Here is a 19,470-nt window from a genome sequence, read left to right as displayed (position 1 = left end):
GGGTATGGCAAAGACATGGCTCGCCCGGTCACAGTGTGGAAAGGAAACTCCATGATGACCCATCGCGGTCAGAGAGCCTCAGATCAGCGGAAAAGACAGCGGGAAAGAGACAGTGACGTTAATGACAGCGATTCGGACATCAGTGAAGGACTCAAGAAGGAAGTACCCCTCATATAAAGGTGAGAATCTGACACACACACATGCTTTTATTACAGTCAGACACAGATATACTGAGAGAAGAGATGCACTTATCTGGCGGAGGATCATGGCTGTGTTGTCATGTGGATTAGTCAGGCTAACTTTGAGTTGGCTTAGAGTTAAAGAACAGATAATGAGCTGTTGATTAGATTGGTTCACATCAAGGTCAGTGTTGATTCATATCTAGTGCAACCTTGTTAACGCTAATCTGAGGAAACAAAGAGCCTGAGCAATCACTGGCACTGATAGAGCTGAGCAGTGTGTGTGTGTGTGTGTGTGTGTGTGTGTGAGCTGCGTCACACAGGCCTGAGACACCAGGAGTCAAGGCCAATGATAAAACAATTAGTTAAAATTAAGTTAATTGCAACTTTTTATCTAACAATTCTGACCTTATTTCTCAGAAGACATGAGAATACATTCAAAATACACAAATCTCACAATTCTTTTTTTTTCTATCCACCACAGAATAAAATCTATTTAAATTTATCTCACAATTATTACCTTTTTCCCCGGAATTTTTACATCTTGGAATGTTGACATTTTCACAATTCTACGTTTACTTCACAATTTTTACTTTTCTCAGAAATTTTGCCATTTTTCTCAGAATTATAAGTTTGCATCTCGAAATGTTGAATTTTTTCTTGCTTTTCTAAGTTTACATCTCGAAATGTAGAAATTTTTCTTGCTTTTCTAAGTTTACATCTCGAAATGTAGAATTTTTTCTTGAAATTCTAAGTTTGCATCTCAAAATGTTGACATTTTTCTTGCTTTTCTAAGTTTACATCTCGAAATGTAGAAATTTTTCTTGGAATTCTAAGTTTACATCTCGAAATGTTGAAATTTTTCTTGCCATTCTAAGTTACATCTCAAAATGTTGAAATTTTTCTTGGAATTCTAAGTTACATCTCGAAATGTAGAAATTTTTCTTGCCATTCTAAGTTACATCTCAAAATGTTGAAATTTTTCTTGGAATTCTAAGTTTACATCTCAAAATGTTGAAATTTTTCTTGGAATTCTAAGTTACATCTCGAAATGTAGAAATTTTTCTTGCCATTCTAAGTTACATCTCAAAATGTTGAAATTTTTCTTGGAATTCTAAGTTTACATCTCGAAATGTAGAAATTTTTCTTGGAATTCTAAGTTTACATCTCGAAATGTTGAAATTTTTCTTGCTATTCTAAGTTTACATCTCGAAATGTTGACATTTTTCTTGCTATTCTAAGTTTACATCTCGAAATGTTGACATTTTTCTTGCTATTCTAAGTTTACATCTCGAAATGTTGACATTTTTCTTGGAATTCTAAGTTTACATCTCGAAATGTTGAATTTTTTTTTGCTATTCTAAGTTTACATCTCGAAATGTTGAAATTTTTCTTGCTATTCTAAGTTTACATCTCGAAATGTTGAAATTTTTCTTGGAATTCTAAGTTTACATCTCGAAATGTTGACATTTTTCTTGCTATTCTAAGTTTACATCTCGAAATGTTGACATTTTTCTTGCTTTTCTAAGTTTACATCTCAAAATGTTGAAATTTTTCTTGGAATTCTAAGTTTACATCTCGAAATGTAGAAATTTTTCTTGGAATTCTAAGTTTGCATCTCAAAATGTTGACATTTTTCTTGCTATTCTAAGTTTACATCTCGAAATGTTGACATTTTTCTTGCTATTCTAAGTTTACATCTCGAAATGTTGACATTTTTCTTGGAATTCTAAGTTTACATCTCGAAATGTTGAATTTTTTTTTGCTATTCTAAGTTTACATCTCGAAATGTTGAAATTTTTCTTGCTATTCTAAGTTTACATCTCGAAATGTTGAAATTTTTCTTGGAATTCTAAGTTTACATCTCGAAATGTTGACATTTTTCTTGCTATTCTAAGTTTACATCTCGAAATGTTGACATTTTTCTTGGAATTCTAAGTTTACATCTCGAAATGTTGAATTTTTTTTTGCTATTCTAAGTTTACATCTCGAAATGTTGAAATTTTTCTTGCTATTCTAAGTTTACATCTCGAAATGTTGAAATTTTTCTTGGAATTCTAAGTTTACATCTCGAAATGTTGACATTTTTCTCAGAATTATAAGTTTACATCTCAAAATGTTGACATTTTTCTCAGAATTATAAGTTTACATCTCGAAATATTGAAATTTTTCTTGGAATCGTAAGTTTACATCTCGAAATGTAGAATTTTTTCTTGCTATTCTAAGTTTACATCTCGAAATGTTGAAATTTTTCTTGCCATTCTAAGTTACATCTCAAAATGTTGAAATTTTTCTTGGAATTCTAAGTTTACATCTCGAAATGTTGAAATTTTTCTTGCCATTCTAAGTTACATCTCAAAATGTTGAAATTTTTCTTGGAATTCTAAGTTTACATCTCGAAATGTTGAAATTTTTCTTGCCATTCTAAGTTACATCTCAAAATGTTGAAATTTTTCTTGGAATTCTAAGTTTACATCTCGAAATGTTGACAGTTTTCTTTGAATTCTAAGTTTACATCTCGAAATGTAGAATTTTTTCTTGCTATTCTAAGTTTACATCTCGAAATGTTGAAATTTTTCTTGCTATTCTAAGTTTACATCTCGAAATGTTGAATTTTTCTTGGAATTCTAAGTTTACATCTCGAAATGTTGACATTTTTCTTGCTATTCTAAGTTTACATCTCGAAATGTTGACATTTTTCTTGGAATTCTAAGTTTACATCTCGAAATGTTGAAATTTTTCTTGCTATTCTAAGTTTACATCTCGAAATGTTGAATTTTTTCTTGCTATTCTAAGTTTACATCTCGAAATGTTGAAATTTTTCTTGCTATTCTAAGTTTACATCTCGAAATGTTGAAATTTTTCTTGGAATTCTAAGTTTACATCTCGAAATGTTGACATTTTTCTCAGAATTATAAGTTTACATCTCAAAATGTTGACATTTTTCTCAGAATTATAAGTTTACATCTCGAAATGTTGAAATTTTTCTTGGAATCGTAAGTTTACATCTCGAAATGTAGAATTTTTTCTTGCTATTCTAAGTTTACATCTCGAAATGTTGAAATTTTTCTTGCTATTCTAAGTTTACATCTCGAAATGTTGACAGTTTTCTTTGAATTCTAAGTTTGCATCTCAAATTGTGGACATTTTTCTCAGAATTCTAAGTTTGCATCTCAAATTGTGGACATTTTTCTCAGAATTATAAGTTTGCATCCCGAATGTTGAAATTTTTCTTGGAATTCTAAGTTTGCATCTCAAATTGTGGACATTTTTCTGAGAATGATAAGTTTACATCTCAAAATGTTGAAATTTTTCTTGGAATTCTAAGTTTACATCTCGAAATGTTTAAATTTTTCTTGCTATTCTAAGTTGCATCTCGAAATGTTGAAATTTTTCTTGGAATTCTAAGTTTGCATCTCAAATTGTGGACATTTTTCTCAGAATTATAAGTTTGCATCCTGAAAGTTGACAGATTTATCCACTTTAGGACCCAGAAAATAGCGGTTTCAGTCTCCCAAAAACGCCAGATCCGTGTGGACGAAACGCCAATACGATAAAAAATGTATACGTACAGTATACAGTGATCCGCGTCTCTGTGTGGACGGGCCCTAAGTTTACATCAAAATTTTTACTTTTCTCAGAATTATACATTTACATCTCGAAATGTTGACAGTTTTCTTGCTTTTCTAAGTTTGCATCTCACAATGTTGAAATTTTTCTTGCTATTCTAAGTTTACATCTCGAAATGTAGAAATTTTTCTTGCTTTTCTAAGTTTACATCTCGAAATGTTGATAAGTTACATTTTTCTCAGAATGATAAGTTTACATCTCAAAATGTAGAAATTTTTCTTGCTATTCTAAGTTTACATCTCGAAATGTTGACATTTTTCTTGCTATTCTAAGTTTACATCTCGAAATGTTGACATTTTTTCTCAGAATTCTAAGTTTACATCTCGAAATGTTGAAATTTTTCCTCAGAATTCTAAGTTTACATCTCGAAATGTTGAAATTTTTCTTGGAATTCTAAGTTTACATCTCGAAATGTTGACATTTTTCTTGGAATTCTAAGTTTACATCTCGAAATGTTGACATTTTTCTTGGAATTCTAAGTTTACATCTCGAAATGTTGACATTTTTCTTGCTATTCTAAGTTTACATCTCGAAATGTTGACATTTTTCTTGCTATTCTAAGTTTACATCTCGAAATGTTGACATTTTTCTTGGAATTCTAAGTTTACATCTCGAAATGTTGACATTTTTCTTGCTATTCTAAGTTTACATCTCGAAATGTTGACATTTTTCTTGCTATTCTAAGTTTACATCTCGAAATGTTGACATTTTTCTTGCTATTCTAAGTTTACATCTCGAAATGTTGACATTTTTCTTGCTATTCTAAGTTTACATCTCACAATGTTGAAATTTTTCTTGGAATTATAAGTTTACATCTCGAAATGTTGACATTTTTCTTGCTATTCTAAGTTTACATCTCGAAATGTTGACATTTTTTCTCAGAATTCTAAGTTTACATCTCGAAATGTTGAAATTTTTCCTCAGAATTCTAAGTTTACATCTCGAAATGTTGAAATTTTTCTTGGAATTCTAAGTTTACATCTCGAAATGTTGACATTTTTCTTGGAATTCTAAGTTTACATCTCGAAATGTTGACATTTTTCTTGGAATTCTAAGTTTACATCTCGAAATGTTGACATTTTTCTTGGAATTCTAAGTTTACATCTCGAAATGTTGAAATTTTTCTTGGAATTCTAAGTTTACATCTCGAAATGTTGACATTTTTCTTGGAATTCTAAGTTTACATCTCGAAATGTTGACATTTTTCTTGGAATTCTAAGTTTACATCTCGAAATGTTGACATTTTTCTTGGAATTCTAAGTTTACATCTCGAAATGTTGACATTTTTCTTGCTATTCTAAGTTTACATCTCGAAATGTTGACATTTTTCTTGCTATTCTAAGTTTACATCTCGAAATGTTGACATTTTTCTTGGAATTCTAAGTTTACATCTCGAAATGTTGACATTTTTCTTGCTATTCTAAGTTTACATCTCGAAATGTTGACATTTTTCTTGGAATTCTAAGTTTACATCTCGAAATGTTGACATTTTTCTTGCTATTCTAAGTTTACATCTCGAAATGTTGACATTTTTCTTGCTATTCTAAGTTTACATCTCGAAATGTTGACATTTTTCTTGCTATTCTAAGTTTACATCTCGAAATGTTGACATTTTTCTTGCTATTCTAAGTTTACATCTCACAATGTTGAAATTTTTCTTGGAATTATAAGTTTACATCTCACAATTTTGACATTTTTCTCAGAATTCTAAGTTTACATCTCGAAATGTTGACATTTTTCTCAGAATTCTAAGTTTACATCACACAATTTTGACTTTTCTCAGAATTCTAAGTTTGCATTTCACAATTCTGACTTTTTCCCTGTAATTCTGAGAATCAAGCAGAAACGAGCTTCCACTGATCTGATCTGAATAATGTCTCCTGTAGATCTGCTTCACCGCTGAATCTGAGTGTCTCATATTTGACGAAGTTTCCTCACTGGTTCTGTTCTTCTCCTGTTTATCTGTACGGTATAAAGGCTGACTGGACTTGAGCTGATGTGCAGTAATCAGTGGTGTTTTCCAGGTCTGTGGGCCTGTACCAGTGAATGCCGGATCCTGGGCCACTCGGACAGATGCTGGAGCCCGTCTGTCAGCATTAACCCCAGACATCTCTCCACCTTCTCCAGGACGAGGAGCAGCTACGACACACAGACGGCCAGAAGTGTGGCCTTGCACAGCCTCTCAGAAGACCAGCAGAGTCCGTGCGACTACATCCACATCTGCTCTCCGCACTCCCAGAGGAGACGAGATGCTGAGGATAGAGATGATGCTGAGGATAGAGACGGACAAGTGTTCACACACACCACACACAGTCCCGGGAGATTTACAGACACACACTGACACACTCCTGCTGCTGTACATGCTTCTATCTCTGACTGCATCGATGTTTTGTACATACAAAGTATATTTTTTAACAATATTACCTGTTTTTTCTCATGGCATGTTTTGGAGGATTATAATGTGATTGTGTTTGTCACTTTGGTCGCACTGTAACACACATCAAATGTCATTTTTTTTAAAAGCTACAAATGTTAGCACTTTTATAATATTTACTTACACGGGTCATTTCTTTCTACGAAATAAAAACATGAGAAATAAAATAAGTTATGATCAAATCTACCGTGTTTTGTATCCTTGATGAAACCTGTGAAAAGTATAAATGCAACGTATGATCTTAAAGTCCTTTTGATCTGAACATGTTCCCGAGCGAATAATATTTAATTGTGGGGTCATAAAGTTATGCCCGATTTGAATTATACCATAAGAAGAGAAGTCAAAGTATCATCCCATGTTTCTGATGAATTGTTGCTCGATGAATGTCCAGAATGAGCTGAAATCCAGACAAATAAGAAGCTCAAATATGAGTTTTCATCATTCTCATAAACACCATTTGTGTTTACTGTCATTCCGACATGCAAAGAGAATGACTTTTGACTACTAGTGATACATAAATGTGAAAATATATATATATTTTTTAAATGTATTGCACCAAAAACAAGCAAAACAAACCAAAAGATTACAGCATTTAGAACAAATCATTGAGGCCGTAATAAAACTATCATAACTTATTTAGAGAAATAATATCAGCTCTGAATATTCTGAAACTTAATAATGAATCAGATTTAATATCAAGTTAACAGAAAATTGTCTGAAAAATGCAATAATCAATATTTCACATCAGTGATATCATATTAAAAAAGTCATATTTACTTCACTTTATTAACAAAATAGAGACAAAGATGGAAACAATGATTGTTAAAAATGTGAATTATGATTATTAATTTTTACGAAATATTACCCTGAGCTCAACAGCAGTCGTGCGTCTCACGGGTGTATCTGTGCCAACAACACACACAGGTCAAAATTATACATTTATGCCAAAAATCATTAGGATATTAAGATCATGTTCCATATTTTGTAAATGTCCGACTGTAAATATATCATAAATGTATTATTAGTAGTAATATGCATTGCTAAGGACTTCATTTGGACAACTTTAAAGGAGATTTTCTCAATATTGAGATGTTTTTGCATCCTCAGATTGCAGATTTTCAAACCACACATCAATGGAGAGATTATTAATTCAGCTTTCAGATTATCTATAAATCTCAATTTAAAAAAACTGACCCTTATGACTGGTTTTATGGTCACAAATAAGTCAGATCTAACCCTAAAACTGAAGAACATTCCTTAACTTTGTTGAATTAAACTTAAAAATGTGTTTTGGAAAGCCTCATGGATTTACAGTGGGACCAGTAGAGTGAAGGCCGGCCTGTTCTTGGCTGTCAATCTACATGAATTCATCTAAACTGTGCATGAATGCTCTAAATGGCCGGGCTCAGCCGTATGTTTTCTCAGGCCACAGAAAATCCCCGGAGAGGAATTCCAGTCTTGAGTTTCTCCGGGATCTTGTTTACTTTCCTCTCTCTCACCTACATGAGAGAAACTCGAGAGAAGCTGCGGAAAGTCACAAAGCTTTGCTTTCAGTCGACGCGAGAACACCATGGAGGAAACAGCAGAGAAGACTCCGGTTGAGGTAGATGACGTGTCCTTATGTCTTTAAACTTCACATTATTCCTCTGATATTGTTGATCTGTGTGTGTGTGTGTGTGTAAGGCTTACAGTAGCCTGAAGCCCGGCGGGTTCCTGCGTCTCCGGAGGACGGCGGTCGTCGTCTTCATCGCGGGGACTGTGCTGCTGCTGTTCGGAGGCATTGGAGCTTTCTACCTGTGGAAAGTCACAGAAAGAGAAGTAGGTAGAATCTCTTACACCAGGACAGCAGTCCAAACTATTCTTGTGCAAACGTTCAGTCAAAAATATGACTTTTGGGAATGTCTATCAAACAAAAACTGAAGTTGAACTGCCTCTGGAGTTCTCTGGGTCAAAAATGACCCGAAGCGTTTTATAAAATAAAATAAAAAAATCGTAGCTTCATCGGAATGGTCCGAAACTTGGTGACCTTATTGGTATATGAACACCCAAAAACATTGGGGACAGGATTTGAAAAGTCTTAAGTGGTCGTAAAAAAGAAATAGTCACACTCAGGACCTTCGGGTCAAAAATGACCCCCATAGGAAATGATGGGAAATTGGCAAAAATATGAAAATACAGAGTTTTTTTGTGCATAAAATCTACAAATAAGCCAGGATGCAGAAAAAAAGACTCGACAGTGAAGATCTCTAAAACATCAAGAGTGCAAAACAGACAAAAAAACTCTCACACACACACACACACACAAAAACACACACACAAACACAATTCGCTTTTGGAATGGCACGCGTTAATTTGTGTGTGCGTGTGTTTTTGTGTGTGTGTGTGTGTGTGTGTGTGTGTGAGAGTTTTTATGTCTGTTTTGCACTCTTGATGTTTTAGAGATCTTCACTGTCGAGTCCTTTTTTCTGCATCGTGGCTGATTTGTAGATTGTATGCACAAAAAAACTCTGTATTTTCATATTTTTGCCAATTCGTTTCCTATGGGGCTCATTTTTGACCCATAAATGAAGAACCCCAGAGGGTTAAAGAGAGTAAATCAAGGTGGAATGCTAGAATTTACCACAGAGATGCCGCTGAGTAACGATGGAAACTTTGTACTTCTCGATGTGCAGCAAATTGTTCTGTGTTTGGGGTTTAATTTGCAATTCTGTAACACTGCTATATTTTTAATATTGCACAACACAGTTTCGCTGTAGAACGGCCGCCTGATGCAACAGTGCGGACGTGTGGATATTTAACGCACACATGCAATGAGTTTGAGCCTGAGAATATTTAAATAGCAGTTTGTCTCAGCAAAGAGTCAGATCAATGAGCCGGCTTGTGTTTGCATCAGTGGCTGAGATTTAGGCACCTCTGGAATCCCCGAAACATCCAGCAGGTTAAAGACGGCAAACAAAGAGCTCTGTGTGCTGGGATATAATCCCACAGTGTGAACAGATCCGCATCCCAGCAGAAGCAGAAATGACCAGACCAGAGAAATCTGTTAAACGCACGCCACACATTACATGCATTACTAGAACAACTATCATTTATTCAGCCAATAATTCACTCCATTTGGAAGCATTTTCTCCTCTGTTTGAGTTTGTTATTCTGGCATCAACAGGCGATCTACAGCAGGAACATCGATATAAAGATGACAGAAGATTACTCCGACGCTGGAGACGGGAAAATTGTGGAAGTTCAAGACTTTAAAGCAGTGAGTGGCACACAATGACCCCGTTGATCATATCCCAGAGCTGCTCCTGAAATAACGGCCTCTTCTCCTCAGGGAATCACAGCAGTCAAGTTTCCTGGGAAAGAGAAATGCTACATCAAATCACAAGTCAGATCTGAAGTGTCTGAGGTGAGCATTATCCCATCATCTGCACACCATTAACTCTACGAGCCGTCCGCTCCTCTGCGTGTTTAGAGGAGTATCACTTTGACGAAATTGATGTCGAAAAATATATTCCTGCAGAAATTAATGTTCATCGTGTTTCATAAACCGACAGAATGTAGAGGGAAATGAGACACTTGATTAAATCAGCATAAAACCCTTTATCCAGCTTAATGAAAGGGAATCAGCTGTAATTGAGTCTATAAATATTCAGCTGAAGTGTGTAATTTCGACACCATTGGCATCACTAAACAGAATTTCCTACCATTTCCTGACCACGCCCCCAAAGACCTTTTGGTATGGGCACTATCTTTCAGCCACACCCACTACATTTTGCCACACCCACTACATTTCAGCCACACCCACTACATTTTGGCATGCCCACTTCATTTCAGCCACATCCACTACATTTCAGCCACACCCACTACATTTCAGCCACACCCACTACATTTTGGCACACCCACTACATTTCAGCCACACCCACTACATTTCAGCCACACCCACTACATTTCAGCCACACCCACTACATTTTGGCATGCCCACTTCATTTCAGCCACATCCACTACATTTCAGCCACACCCACTACATTTCAGCCACACCCACTACATTTTGGCACACCCACTACATTTCAGCCACACCCACTACATTTCAGCCACACCCACTACATTTTGCCACACCCACTACATTTCAGCCACACCCACTACATTTTGGCATGCCCACTTCATTTCAGCCACACCCACTACATTTCAGCCACACCCACTACATTTTGCCACACCCACTACATTTCAGCCACACCCACTACATTTTGCCACACCCACTACATTTTGCCACACCCACTACATTTTGGCATACCCACTTCATTTCAGCCACACCCACTACATTTTGGCACACCCACTTCATTTCAGCCACACCCACTACATTTCAGCCACACCCACTACATTTTGCCACACCCACTACATTTTGCCACACCCACTACATTTTGGCATACCCACTTCATTTCAGCCACACCCACTACATTTTGGCATACCCACTTCATTTCAGCCACACCCACTACATTTCAGCCACACCCACTACATTTTGGCATACCCACTTCATTTCAGCCACACCCACTACATTTCAGCCATGCCCACTACTTTTCAGGGACGCCCACTACTTTTCAGACACGCTTACTAAATTTTGGCATGCCCACTACTTTTCAGGCACGCCCACTACATTTTGAAACACCCCCTACCTTTCGCCACACCCACTACATTTTGGCATGCCCACTTCATTTCAGGCACACCCACTACATTTTGGCACGCCCACTACTTTTCAGGCACACCCACTACATTTTGGCACGCCCACTACTTTTCAGGCACGCCCACTACCTTTGGCCACACCCACTACATTTTGGCATGCCCACTTCATTTCAGGCACACCCACTACATTTTGGCACGCCCACTACTTTTCAGCCACACCCACTACATTTTGGCACGCCCACTACTTTTCAGGCACACCCACTACATTTTGGCACGCCCACTACTTTTCAGGCACACCCACGACATTTCAGGCACACCCACTACTTTTTGACATGCCCACTACTTTTCAGGCACACCCACGACATTTCAGGCACACCCACTACTTTTTGACATGCCCACTACTTTTCAGGCACACCCACTACATTTTGGCACACCCACTACTTTTCAGGCACACCCACTACATTTTGGCATGCCCACTACTTTTCAGGCACACCCACTACATTTTGGCACACCCACTACTTTTCAGGCACACCCACTACTTTTCAGGCACGCCCACTTCATTTTGACATGCCCACTACATTTCAGCCACACCCACTACTTTTCAGGCACACCCACTACATTTTGGTACGCCCACTACTTTTCAGGCACACCCACTACATTTTGGCATGCCCTCTACTTTTCAGGCACACCCACTACTTTTCAGGCACGCCCACTTCATTTTGACATGCCCACTACTTTTCAGGCACACCCACTACATTTTGGCACGCCCACTACTTTTCAGGCACACCCATTACATTTTGGCATGCCCACTACTTTTCAGGCACGCCCACTACATTTTGGCATGCCCTCTACTTTTCAGGCACGCCCACTACATTTTGGCATGCCCACTACTTTTCAGGCACACCCACTACATTTTGGCATGCCCACTACATTTTGGCACGCCCACTACTTTTCAGGCACGCCCACTACATTTTGGCATGCCCACTACTTTTCAGGCACACCCACTACATTTTGGCATGCCCACTACATTTTGGCATGCCCTCTACTTTTCAGGCACGCCCACTACATTTTGGCATGCCCACTACTTTTCAGGCACACCCACTACATTTTGGCATGCCCACTACATTTTGGCATGCCCACTACTTTTCAGGCACACCCACTACATTTTGGCATGCCCACTACTTTTCAGGCACGCCCACTACATTTTGGCATGCCCACTACTTTTCAGGCACGCCCACTACATTTTGGCATGCCCACTACTTTTCAGGCACATCCACTACATTTTGGCATGCCCACTACTTTTCAGGCACACCCACTACATTTTGGCATGCCCACTACATTTTGGCATGCCCACTACTTTTCAGGCACGCCCACTACATTTTGGCATGCCCACTACTTTTCAGGCACGCCCACTACTTTTCAGGCATGCCCACTACATTTTGGCACGCCCACTACTTTTCAGGCACGCCCACTACTTTTCAGGCACACCCACTACATTTTGGCACGCCCACTACTTTTCAGGCACGCCCACTACATTTTGGCATGCCCACTACTTTTCAGGCACGCCCACTACATTTTGGCATGCCCACTACTTTTCAGGCACATCCACTACATTTTGGCATGCCCACTACTTTTCAGGCACACCCACTACATTTTGGCATGCCCACTACATTTTGGCACGCCCACTACTTTTCAGGCACGCCCACTACATTTTGGCACGCCCACTACTTTTCAGGCACGCCCACTACATTTTGGCATGCCCACTACTTTTCAGGCACGCCCACTACTTTTCAGGCATGCCCACTACATTTTGGCACGCCCACTACTTTTCAGGCACGCCCACTACTTTTCAGGCACACCCACTACATTTTGGCACGCCCACTACTTTTCAGGCACACCCACTACTTTTCAGGCACGCCCACTACTTTTCAGGCACACCCACTACATTTTGGCATGCCCACTACTTTTCAGGCACGCCCACTACATTTTGGCACGCCCAGTACTTTTCAGGCACGCCCACTACATTTTGGCACGCCCACTACTTTTCAGGCACGCCCACTACATTTTGGCACGCCCAGTACTTTTCAGGCACGCCCACGACATTTCAGGCATGCCCACTACCTTTTGGAACACCCACTACATATTGGAAAACCCATTACCTTTAAGGCACGCCCACTATCTTTCAGACACACCCACTACCATTTTGGAATTTTATTTATTTACCTTTATTTTACCAGGAAGCCTCATTGAGATTAAAATCTCTTTTACAAGAGAGACCTGGCCAAGGTAGCAGCCATACAGTTAGACAACATGTTAAAATACGGCAAATACAAAATAAAAAGACATATTAGAACATAGTATCTTCTCAACAAAAACAATCACAAGCCTTTAAGATGCCTTTAAATTCACCAATAGACACCAATTTCTCTAGTTTTAAATCTTTTTGCAAATTATTCAATGCCAAGGGTCCATGATAGGAAAATGCAGTTTTCCCCAGTTCTGTAAAAACTTTAGGTACAGTTAAAAGCAAAACTTTGAAGAGTGCAGGTGATAACTGCCAGAATGAACACAAAGAAGAGTACAAAGATACACTGGAAGTTTACCTAGCATTGCTTTACAAATAAAAATGTACCAATGCTGTTTTCTTCATATAGTTAGTGATGTCCAACCCACCATCTCATAAAGAATGCAAGGATGAGTAAGGGATTTTGCATTTGTAATAAAGCGTAATGAAGCATGGTAGACTGAGTCAAGGCTTCATGCATGTATAATATATCACCATAATCAATCACAGTTAGGAAGGTAGCTTCTACAAGATTCTTTTTAGCATGAAAAGTAAAATTGGATTTATTTCTAAAATAAAACCCAATTTTTCTGATTAGATTAAAAATATGTACATAAAACAAAAGCTTATTGTCTATCCAAATGCCCAAGAATTTGTATTCAATACTTTTACCATCAGATGTATAAATGCTACAATTATGGAATGAGCCCTTGAAAATATCATAAACTTTGTTTTTTTGTGAATTTAAACAATTTTTTAATTCTTCCTGGAATGCACAGTACATTTCGACACGCCATTACCTCACTATATACATGTATACTTTTAAGCCTGGAAGAGGCATAAGTTTTAGTTTTCGGTGTTCAATCCTCAGTTTTAATTTCCAATAGGAGGACGACACCGTGGCAGTAAAATCTGATATGGCGTCTCTGGTTTGGATTGCATCTGAAGAGCCGCTGAAGGACAACAGTTTTCTGAGCCCTGAGATACTGAGATTCTGTGGAGATCTTCCCATTTACTGGCATCATCCTGCAAACTCCAGAGGTACTTCATAATTCTACTAAATAAACCGCCAGCACATAAAGAGCAATGATAGAGTTGAAGGTAATACTATGATAAGGGGTATCATTGATCTCGGTTGGGATGCCGTGTGAGGTCCATTACCGTCTCACTCTTTAACGCTGCTCATCTTCCTTCTCCATCTCTGCTGGCGTTTTCTGAAGCGTTGAGGAAGAGGAGAAGTGTGACCCGAGTGAGACGGCAGAATACGGGTGGATCAAACCGACAACCGGCGAGACGTCGAAACTCCACGAGTTCAGTCAGAGAGGACGAACGGCCGACAGGGCCCGAGTTTAACCCGGAGAACCCTTATCACGTGAGCAATGCCTGATAATAATCACATCAGAACAGGGGCGCCGCTAGGGGGGGGGGGGTTAGGACGATTCTAAGGGCCCACGCACTTTTAGGGCCCCCAGAGATTGTTTTTTTTAACAGTACTAGTAGCAATGTAATAGAACTTATAAATGTATAATCTACCAAAGAGTTACAAATATAACAAAATTATGGCTTATTTCTGCATTTCCGGCAAAATACAGCAAAACGCTCAAGGGTAAAATCTCACACTCCGACATGACATTTCTCTGTATTGTAGGCTACTATACTTGTTGTAGCCATTAAGAAAAGGTATTTAGTTTTGTATTTAAATATTATAATGTTATTTTTTTTATGTCTATCTATGTTGTCAATCTATGTTGATTATGAAAAGTGAACAGCATGAGTGAGAAAGGAGACATGATTGTGACCGCGTTTTGTAGAAAGCCTTTCTTTAAAGTAAATCTTGTTTTGTATAAATTGTATCTTATTTTCTAATCAATGTTTCATCAGCCAATCAGGGCATTCTGGGTTGAGTGAGCGGAGCTTAATTGGTCAGTATTATTAAATTGCAGACAAAGATTTTGGATAGCTAGGTTGGTGCGGTAGGGGCCCAACATCATATTCTTCAGAGGGCCATAAATTGCTAGCGGCGGCCCTGCATCAGAATGATTCCTGAAGGATCACGTGACACTGAAGACTGATGATAAATTCTCTCTCCAGCAGAATCAGGAGGGTTCGGAAGGGCACATGGTGTTCGATCCCATGTTGGACCACAATGGGATCTGCTGTACCGAATGCCATCGCAGCCATACCCACTGCGAGCGTGTGTGTGAGCCACTGGGAGGATACTGGCCCTGGCCCTACAACTTCCAGGGCTGCCGGCCGGTCTGCAGGGTCATCATGCCATGCCGCTGGTGGGCGGCTCGTGTTCTGGGTCTGGTGTGAGGCCCAATGAGCTGGAATTAGGGATTTTCAACAAAAATAAGCGACTCAAAGCTCCAATGTAACCAACAAATGTCAGACTTGGATGTGTTTTGATATACAGTACAAATAAACATATAACTAGCACTAGATTAAAATATGTATTAGGTGTTTTTAAGAATATCAAAAGATGCTTTTTGAACGATATACACTTTACAACAGTATTTATTAACCCTCTGGTGCTCTTCGGTCATTTCTGATCGGAACATGTTCTGTTTTGAAATGTTAAAAATCACAACTTCATCAGAATGATATAAAACTTGGTAAAACTTTTCTAGCATTAGGGATGTAAACACACAATAAAATTGGGGTCATGAATCGAACATGCTAATTGGTCGTAAAAAAAAATGCTCCCATTTGTGCTCTTCGGTCAAAAATGACCATCATAGGAAATGAATGGGAAATCTGCAAAAACACAAATTCACTGAAAAAAATCTATATTTCTAACAACAAAAGAAATATCTAAAACTTTATAATAAATAGTCTTTGAGATTTTTTAAATATATATTCAAAAAATCATTAAATGTGTTCAAAAGAGAACTGGGGAATTCTCAAGCCTCTCCACAGAGACCTCTAGTGGTCACACACATGGCTGCAGGATTTCTGAAATAATTCCAAAAGAGGCGCTAATCTGCCTTCAAAAAAATTATTTTGAAGGCCTAGTCTCTATTTTAACCTGAAATACTGCAATAATAATAAAAAAATTAATTTTTTTTATAATTTTCAATGGCAAAGATAGAGCATATTTATTGCATAAATATTAAAAAAATACCATCAAATCATCTCAAAATACAAAATAAAAAATATTATTGAAGAAAAATTAATTGCATTGGTTTTACTGGGGTGAGGAAGTTTCATTTTTAGGCGTCCGGTCACTTCTGAGCAATGCGACCCCTAGAGGAAGAGCAGCGGAGGGATAATCTGAGCGGATGTTCATTTCTACATCTGTTACATTAGTTAATGCACTGTGAACATATGTTTTTACTTACATTAAGAAAAATTAATAAATGCATTGCATTAACTAATGTGTTTTATTATTTTATGAGCCAGAGGAACCAAACCAAGTCCACATTTTGACAACAGTCTGCAAGTGGCACCAATATTAAATCTTCAGCTTTACATGAAAATGAATATCTGCATTGCATTTATTAAATACGCCTCCAGGCAATTAACAAGTTCTCAAGGTAATATCATCTGGTGTTTTAACCTAATTTTACAGAATCCTCTGCGTGGCATTAATAACTCATTAAGCGCTTGGTTCAATAATCTAACGCGACAGTAATCGTTTAGCTAATCCATGAATGAACCCACTGAGATAATAAATGTACTGTAAGGCTTGTGCTGTATTTAACAGCACTTTCAGGTTTGAAATCTGGGGTGCAATTGCAAATAAAATGGGGATTCTGACACATTCAAAACATGTTTATGATGTAAAATGAAGCAGAAATAATTTTTTTGTACAGATGGCCAGATCCATCGCTCAAACTGTGATGCTGATTTTGTGATGAACGTGTATTAAAGCGATGCATTTCCCTCTCTCTCATCATCTTAAACTTACATGAGTTCTGTGCTTCAGTTGCTGGAAAAAGTCATCTGAATAAAATATGATATTTCAAATGTAAAAACGACCTTATCCACTTCAATAATTTGAAGGCTGTCTAGTCTCTGTCTTCATTTATTCATTTATTATTCATTATTTATTGTTGTTCCTGCAAACAGGCGGGACAGGAAGTTCCTAAAGCAGCAGGAGCGATTTAGATTTAATGATGTGTAAAGCAGATTTGAGAGAGGAGGAATCGTCCGCTGATGCTCCAGTCACCAGCGTCGTCTCAGCGGGGCAACATGAGCCGCTCTACAGGAAACCAAATTGACTCTGGCATGAAGTGTCTGAGAATGTCCATGTCAGAAGTGAACAAACTCACACTGCCTTCAGCAAATGTTCAGACATTTTAGCATTATGCTTAGACAGGAGATTCTTGTCTCAAAGGGGTTGAGGTTTATGCACAGCTCTATTTTTTATGCACTAACGGATATTTTGAGAAGTGCATTGACTTTCTCCTTTTGACAGGTTCATGACCTATTCAGAGTCAGAGATGTTGACACATGCTGACGCCTAACTAGAGCAAATATAACATATAGACCTACAGTATATGAGATATAGGCTATTAGAATTGAATTAAGTACGGTGAATAAAATGATGTTTGACCCTCTGGCGTTCTTCATTTATGTGTCACACTCGGGCGGGATTAAGATTAAAATCAATTAAATATATTTTTGTTCAATAATATTTTTTCTTTTCTTTTTTGGTGTTTTGAGATCATTTTATGATTTATAATTAAGATTTATGCAATAATTATGACCCATTTTTTCCCATTGAATATAATAAAAAATGTATATACTCACCTAAAGGATTATTAGGAACACCTGTTCAATTTCTCATTAATGCAATTATCTAATCAGCCAATCACATGGCAGTGTCTTCAATGCATTTAGGGGTGTGGTCCTGGTCAAGACAATCTCCTGAACTCCACACTGAATGTCGGAATGGGAAAGAAAGGGGATTTAAGCAATGTTGAGCGTGGCATGGTTGTTGGTGCCAGACGGGCCGGTCTGAGTATTTCACAATCTGCTCAGTTACTGGGATTTTCACACACAACCATTTCTAGGGTTTACAAAGAATGGTGTGAAAAGGGAAAAGCATCCAGTATGCGGCCGTCCTGTGGGAGAAAATGCCTTGTTGATGCTAGAGGTCAGAGGTCATGGGCCGACTGATTCAAGCTGATAGAAGAGCAACTTTGACTGAAATAACCACTCGTTACAACCGAGGTCTGCAGCAAAGCATTTGTGAAGCCACAACACACACAACCTTGAGGCGGATGGGCTACAACAGCAGAAGACCCCACCGGGTACCACTCATCTCCACTACAAAGAGGAAAAAGAGGCGACAATTTGCACCAGCTCACCAAAATTGGACAGTTGAAGACTGGAAAAATGTTGCCTGGTCTGATGAGTCTGGATTTCTGTTGAGACATTCAGATGGTAGAGTCAGAATTTGGCGTAAACAGAATGAGAACATGGATCCATCATGCCTTGTTACCACTGTGCAGGCTGGTGGTGGTGGTGTAATGGTGTGGGGGATGTTTCCTTGGCACACTTTAGGCCCCTTAGTGCCAATTGGGCATGGTTTAAATGCCACGGCCTACCTGAGCATTGTTTCTGCCCATGTCCATCCCTTTATGAGCACCATGTCCCCATCCTCTGATGGCTACTTCCAGCAGGATAATGCACCGTCACAAAGCTCCAATCATTTCAAACTGGTTTCTTGAACATGACAATGAGTTCACTGGACTAAAATGGCCGCCACAGTCACCAGATCTCAACCCAATAGAGCATCTTTGGGATGTGGTGGAACGGGAGCTTCGTGCCCTGGATGTGCATCCCACAAATCTCCATCAACTGCAGATGCTCTCCTATCAATATGGCCAACATTTCTAAAGAATGCTTTCAGCAGCTGTTGAGTCAATGCCACGTAGAATTAAGGCAGTTCTGAAGGCCAAAGGGGTCAAACACAGTATTAGTGTGTGTTCCTAATAATCCTTTAGGTGAGTGTATATATATATATAATTTTTTATTTTATTTATTAAAGCTGTATTTCATTTTAGAGTCAAGCCTAGGCCTATGAACACAATGTTTTAAATGAGATCGGTGCCATCCGGTGGACACATTGAGCATTTGTATCACGCAATAGCACATTTATACCACTATAGTGGATCTTGTGTTTTATAAAAATAAAAAAAAATCATCGGAATGGTCCGAAACTTGGTGACTTTATTGGTACTTGGTACATGAACACCCAAATAAATTGGGGACAGGATTTGAAAAGTCTAAGTGGTCGGAAAAAAAAAAGTCACACTCAG

The 19,470-nt window shown here is 38.2% G+C and overlaps 2 protein-coding genes across 3 annotated transcripts in view; both read left to right on the top strand.

Annotated features, from left to right (window-relative positions):
- Positions 1-6,150, top strand: part of LOC307128807 (protocadherin 8) — a gene marked incomplete at both ends in the record, with an annotated part of 28,060 nt that extends 21,910 nt beyond the window's left edge. Inside the window, 5 exon segments of the mRNA XM_079820790.1 lie at positions 1-60; positions 62-104; positions 107-162; positions 164-179; positions 5,834-6,150. The exon segment at positions 1-60 is cut by the window's left edge and continues 18 nt beyond it. Of these exon segments, the coding sequence (XP_079676916.1) occupies positions 1-60; positions 62-104; positions 107-162; positions 164-179; positions 5,834-6,150 (492 nt within the window).
- A 1,650-nt stretch (positions 6,151-7,800) lies between these two features.
- Positions 7,801-17,173, top strand: cnmd (chondromodulin). 2 transcript variants are annotated; one of them, XM_079822589.1, is made up of 7 exons: positions 7,801-7,846; positions 7,927-8,061; positions 9,407-9,499; positions 9,572-9,646; positions 14,089-14,242; positions 14,422-14,573; positions 15,296-17,173. In XM_079822589.1, the coding sequence occupies exons 1-7, from the start codon at positions 7,814-7,816 to the stop codon at positions 15,515-15,517; spliced, it is 864 nt and encodes a 287-aa protein (XP_079678715.1). In that variant the 5' UTR covers positions 7,801-7,813; the 3' UTR covers positions 15,518-17,173. The 2 variants fall into 2 exon arrangements, with proteins under 2 accessions (XP_079678715.1, XP_079678714.1); XM_079822588.1 differs by having other exon boundaries at positions 7,802-7,846; positions 15,293-17,173.
- The last annotated feature ends 2,297 nt before the right edge of the window (positions 17,174-19,470 follow it).

Source organism: Gobio gobio (assembly GCF_949357685.1).
Source record: "Gobio gobio genome assembly, chromosome: 7".
NCBI classification, from domain to species: domain Eukaryota; kingdom Metazoa; phylum Chordata; class Actinopteri; order Cypriniformes; family Gobionidae; genus Gobio; species Gobio gobio.
The sequence above is the reverse complement of the archived record's forward strand: the minus strand, read 5'-3'. Positions and strand labels throughout refer to the sequence as shown.

Bases quoted from the DNA above. Each gene is read 5' to 3' on its own strand.
- cnmd (XM_079822588.1), top strand. From the start codon at position 7,814: ATGGAGGAAACAGCAGAGAAGACTCCGGTTGAG. The intron at 14,243-14,421 runs GTACTTCATAAT...CGTTTTCTGAAG, and splicing joins TCATCCTGCAAACTCCAGAG to CGTTGAGGAAGAGGAGAAGT. The intron at 14,574-15,292 runs GTGAGCAATGCC...TTCTCTCTCCAG, and splicing joins ACCCGGAGAACCCTTATCAC to CAGAATCAGGAGGGTTCGGA.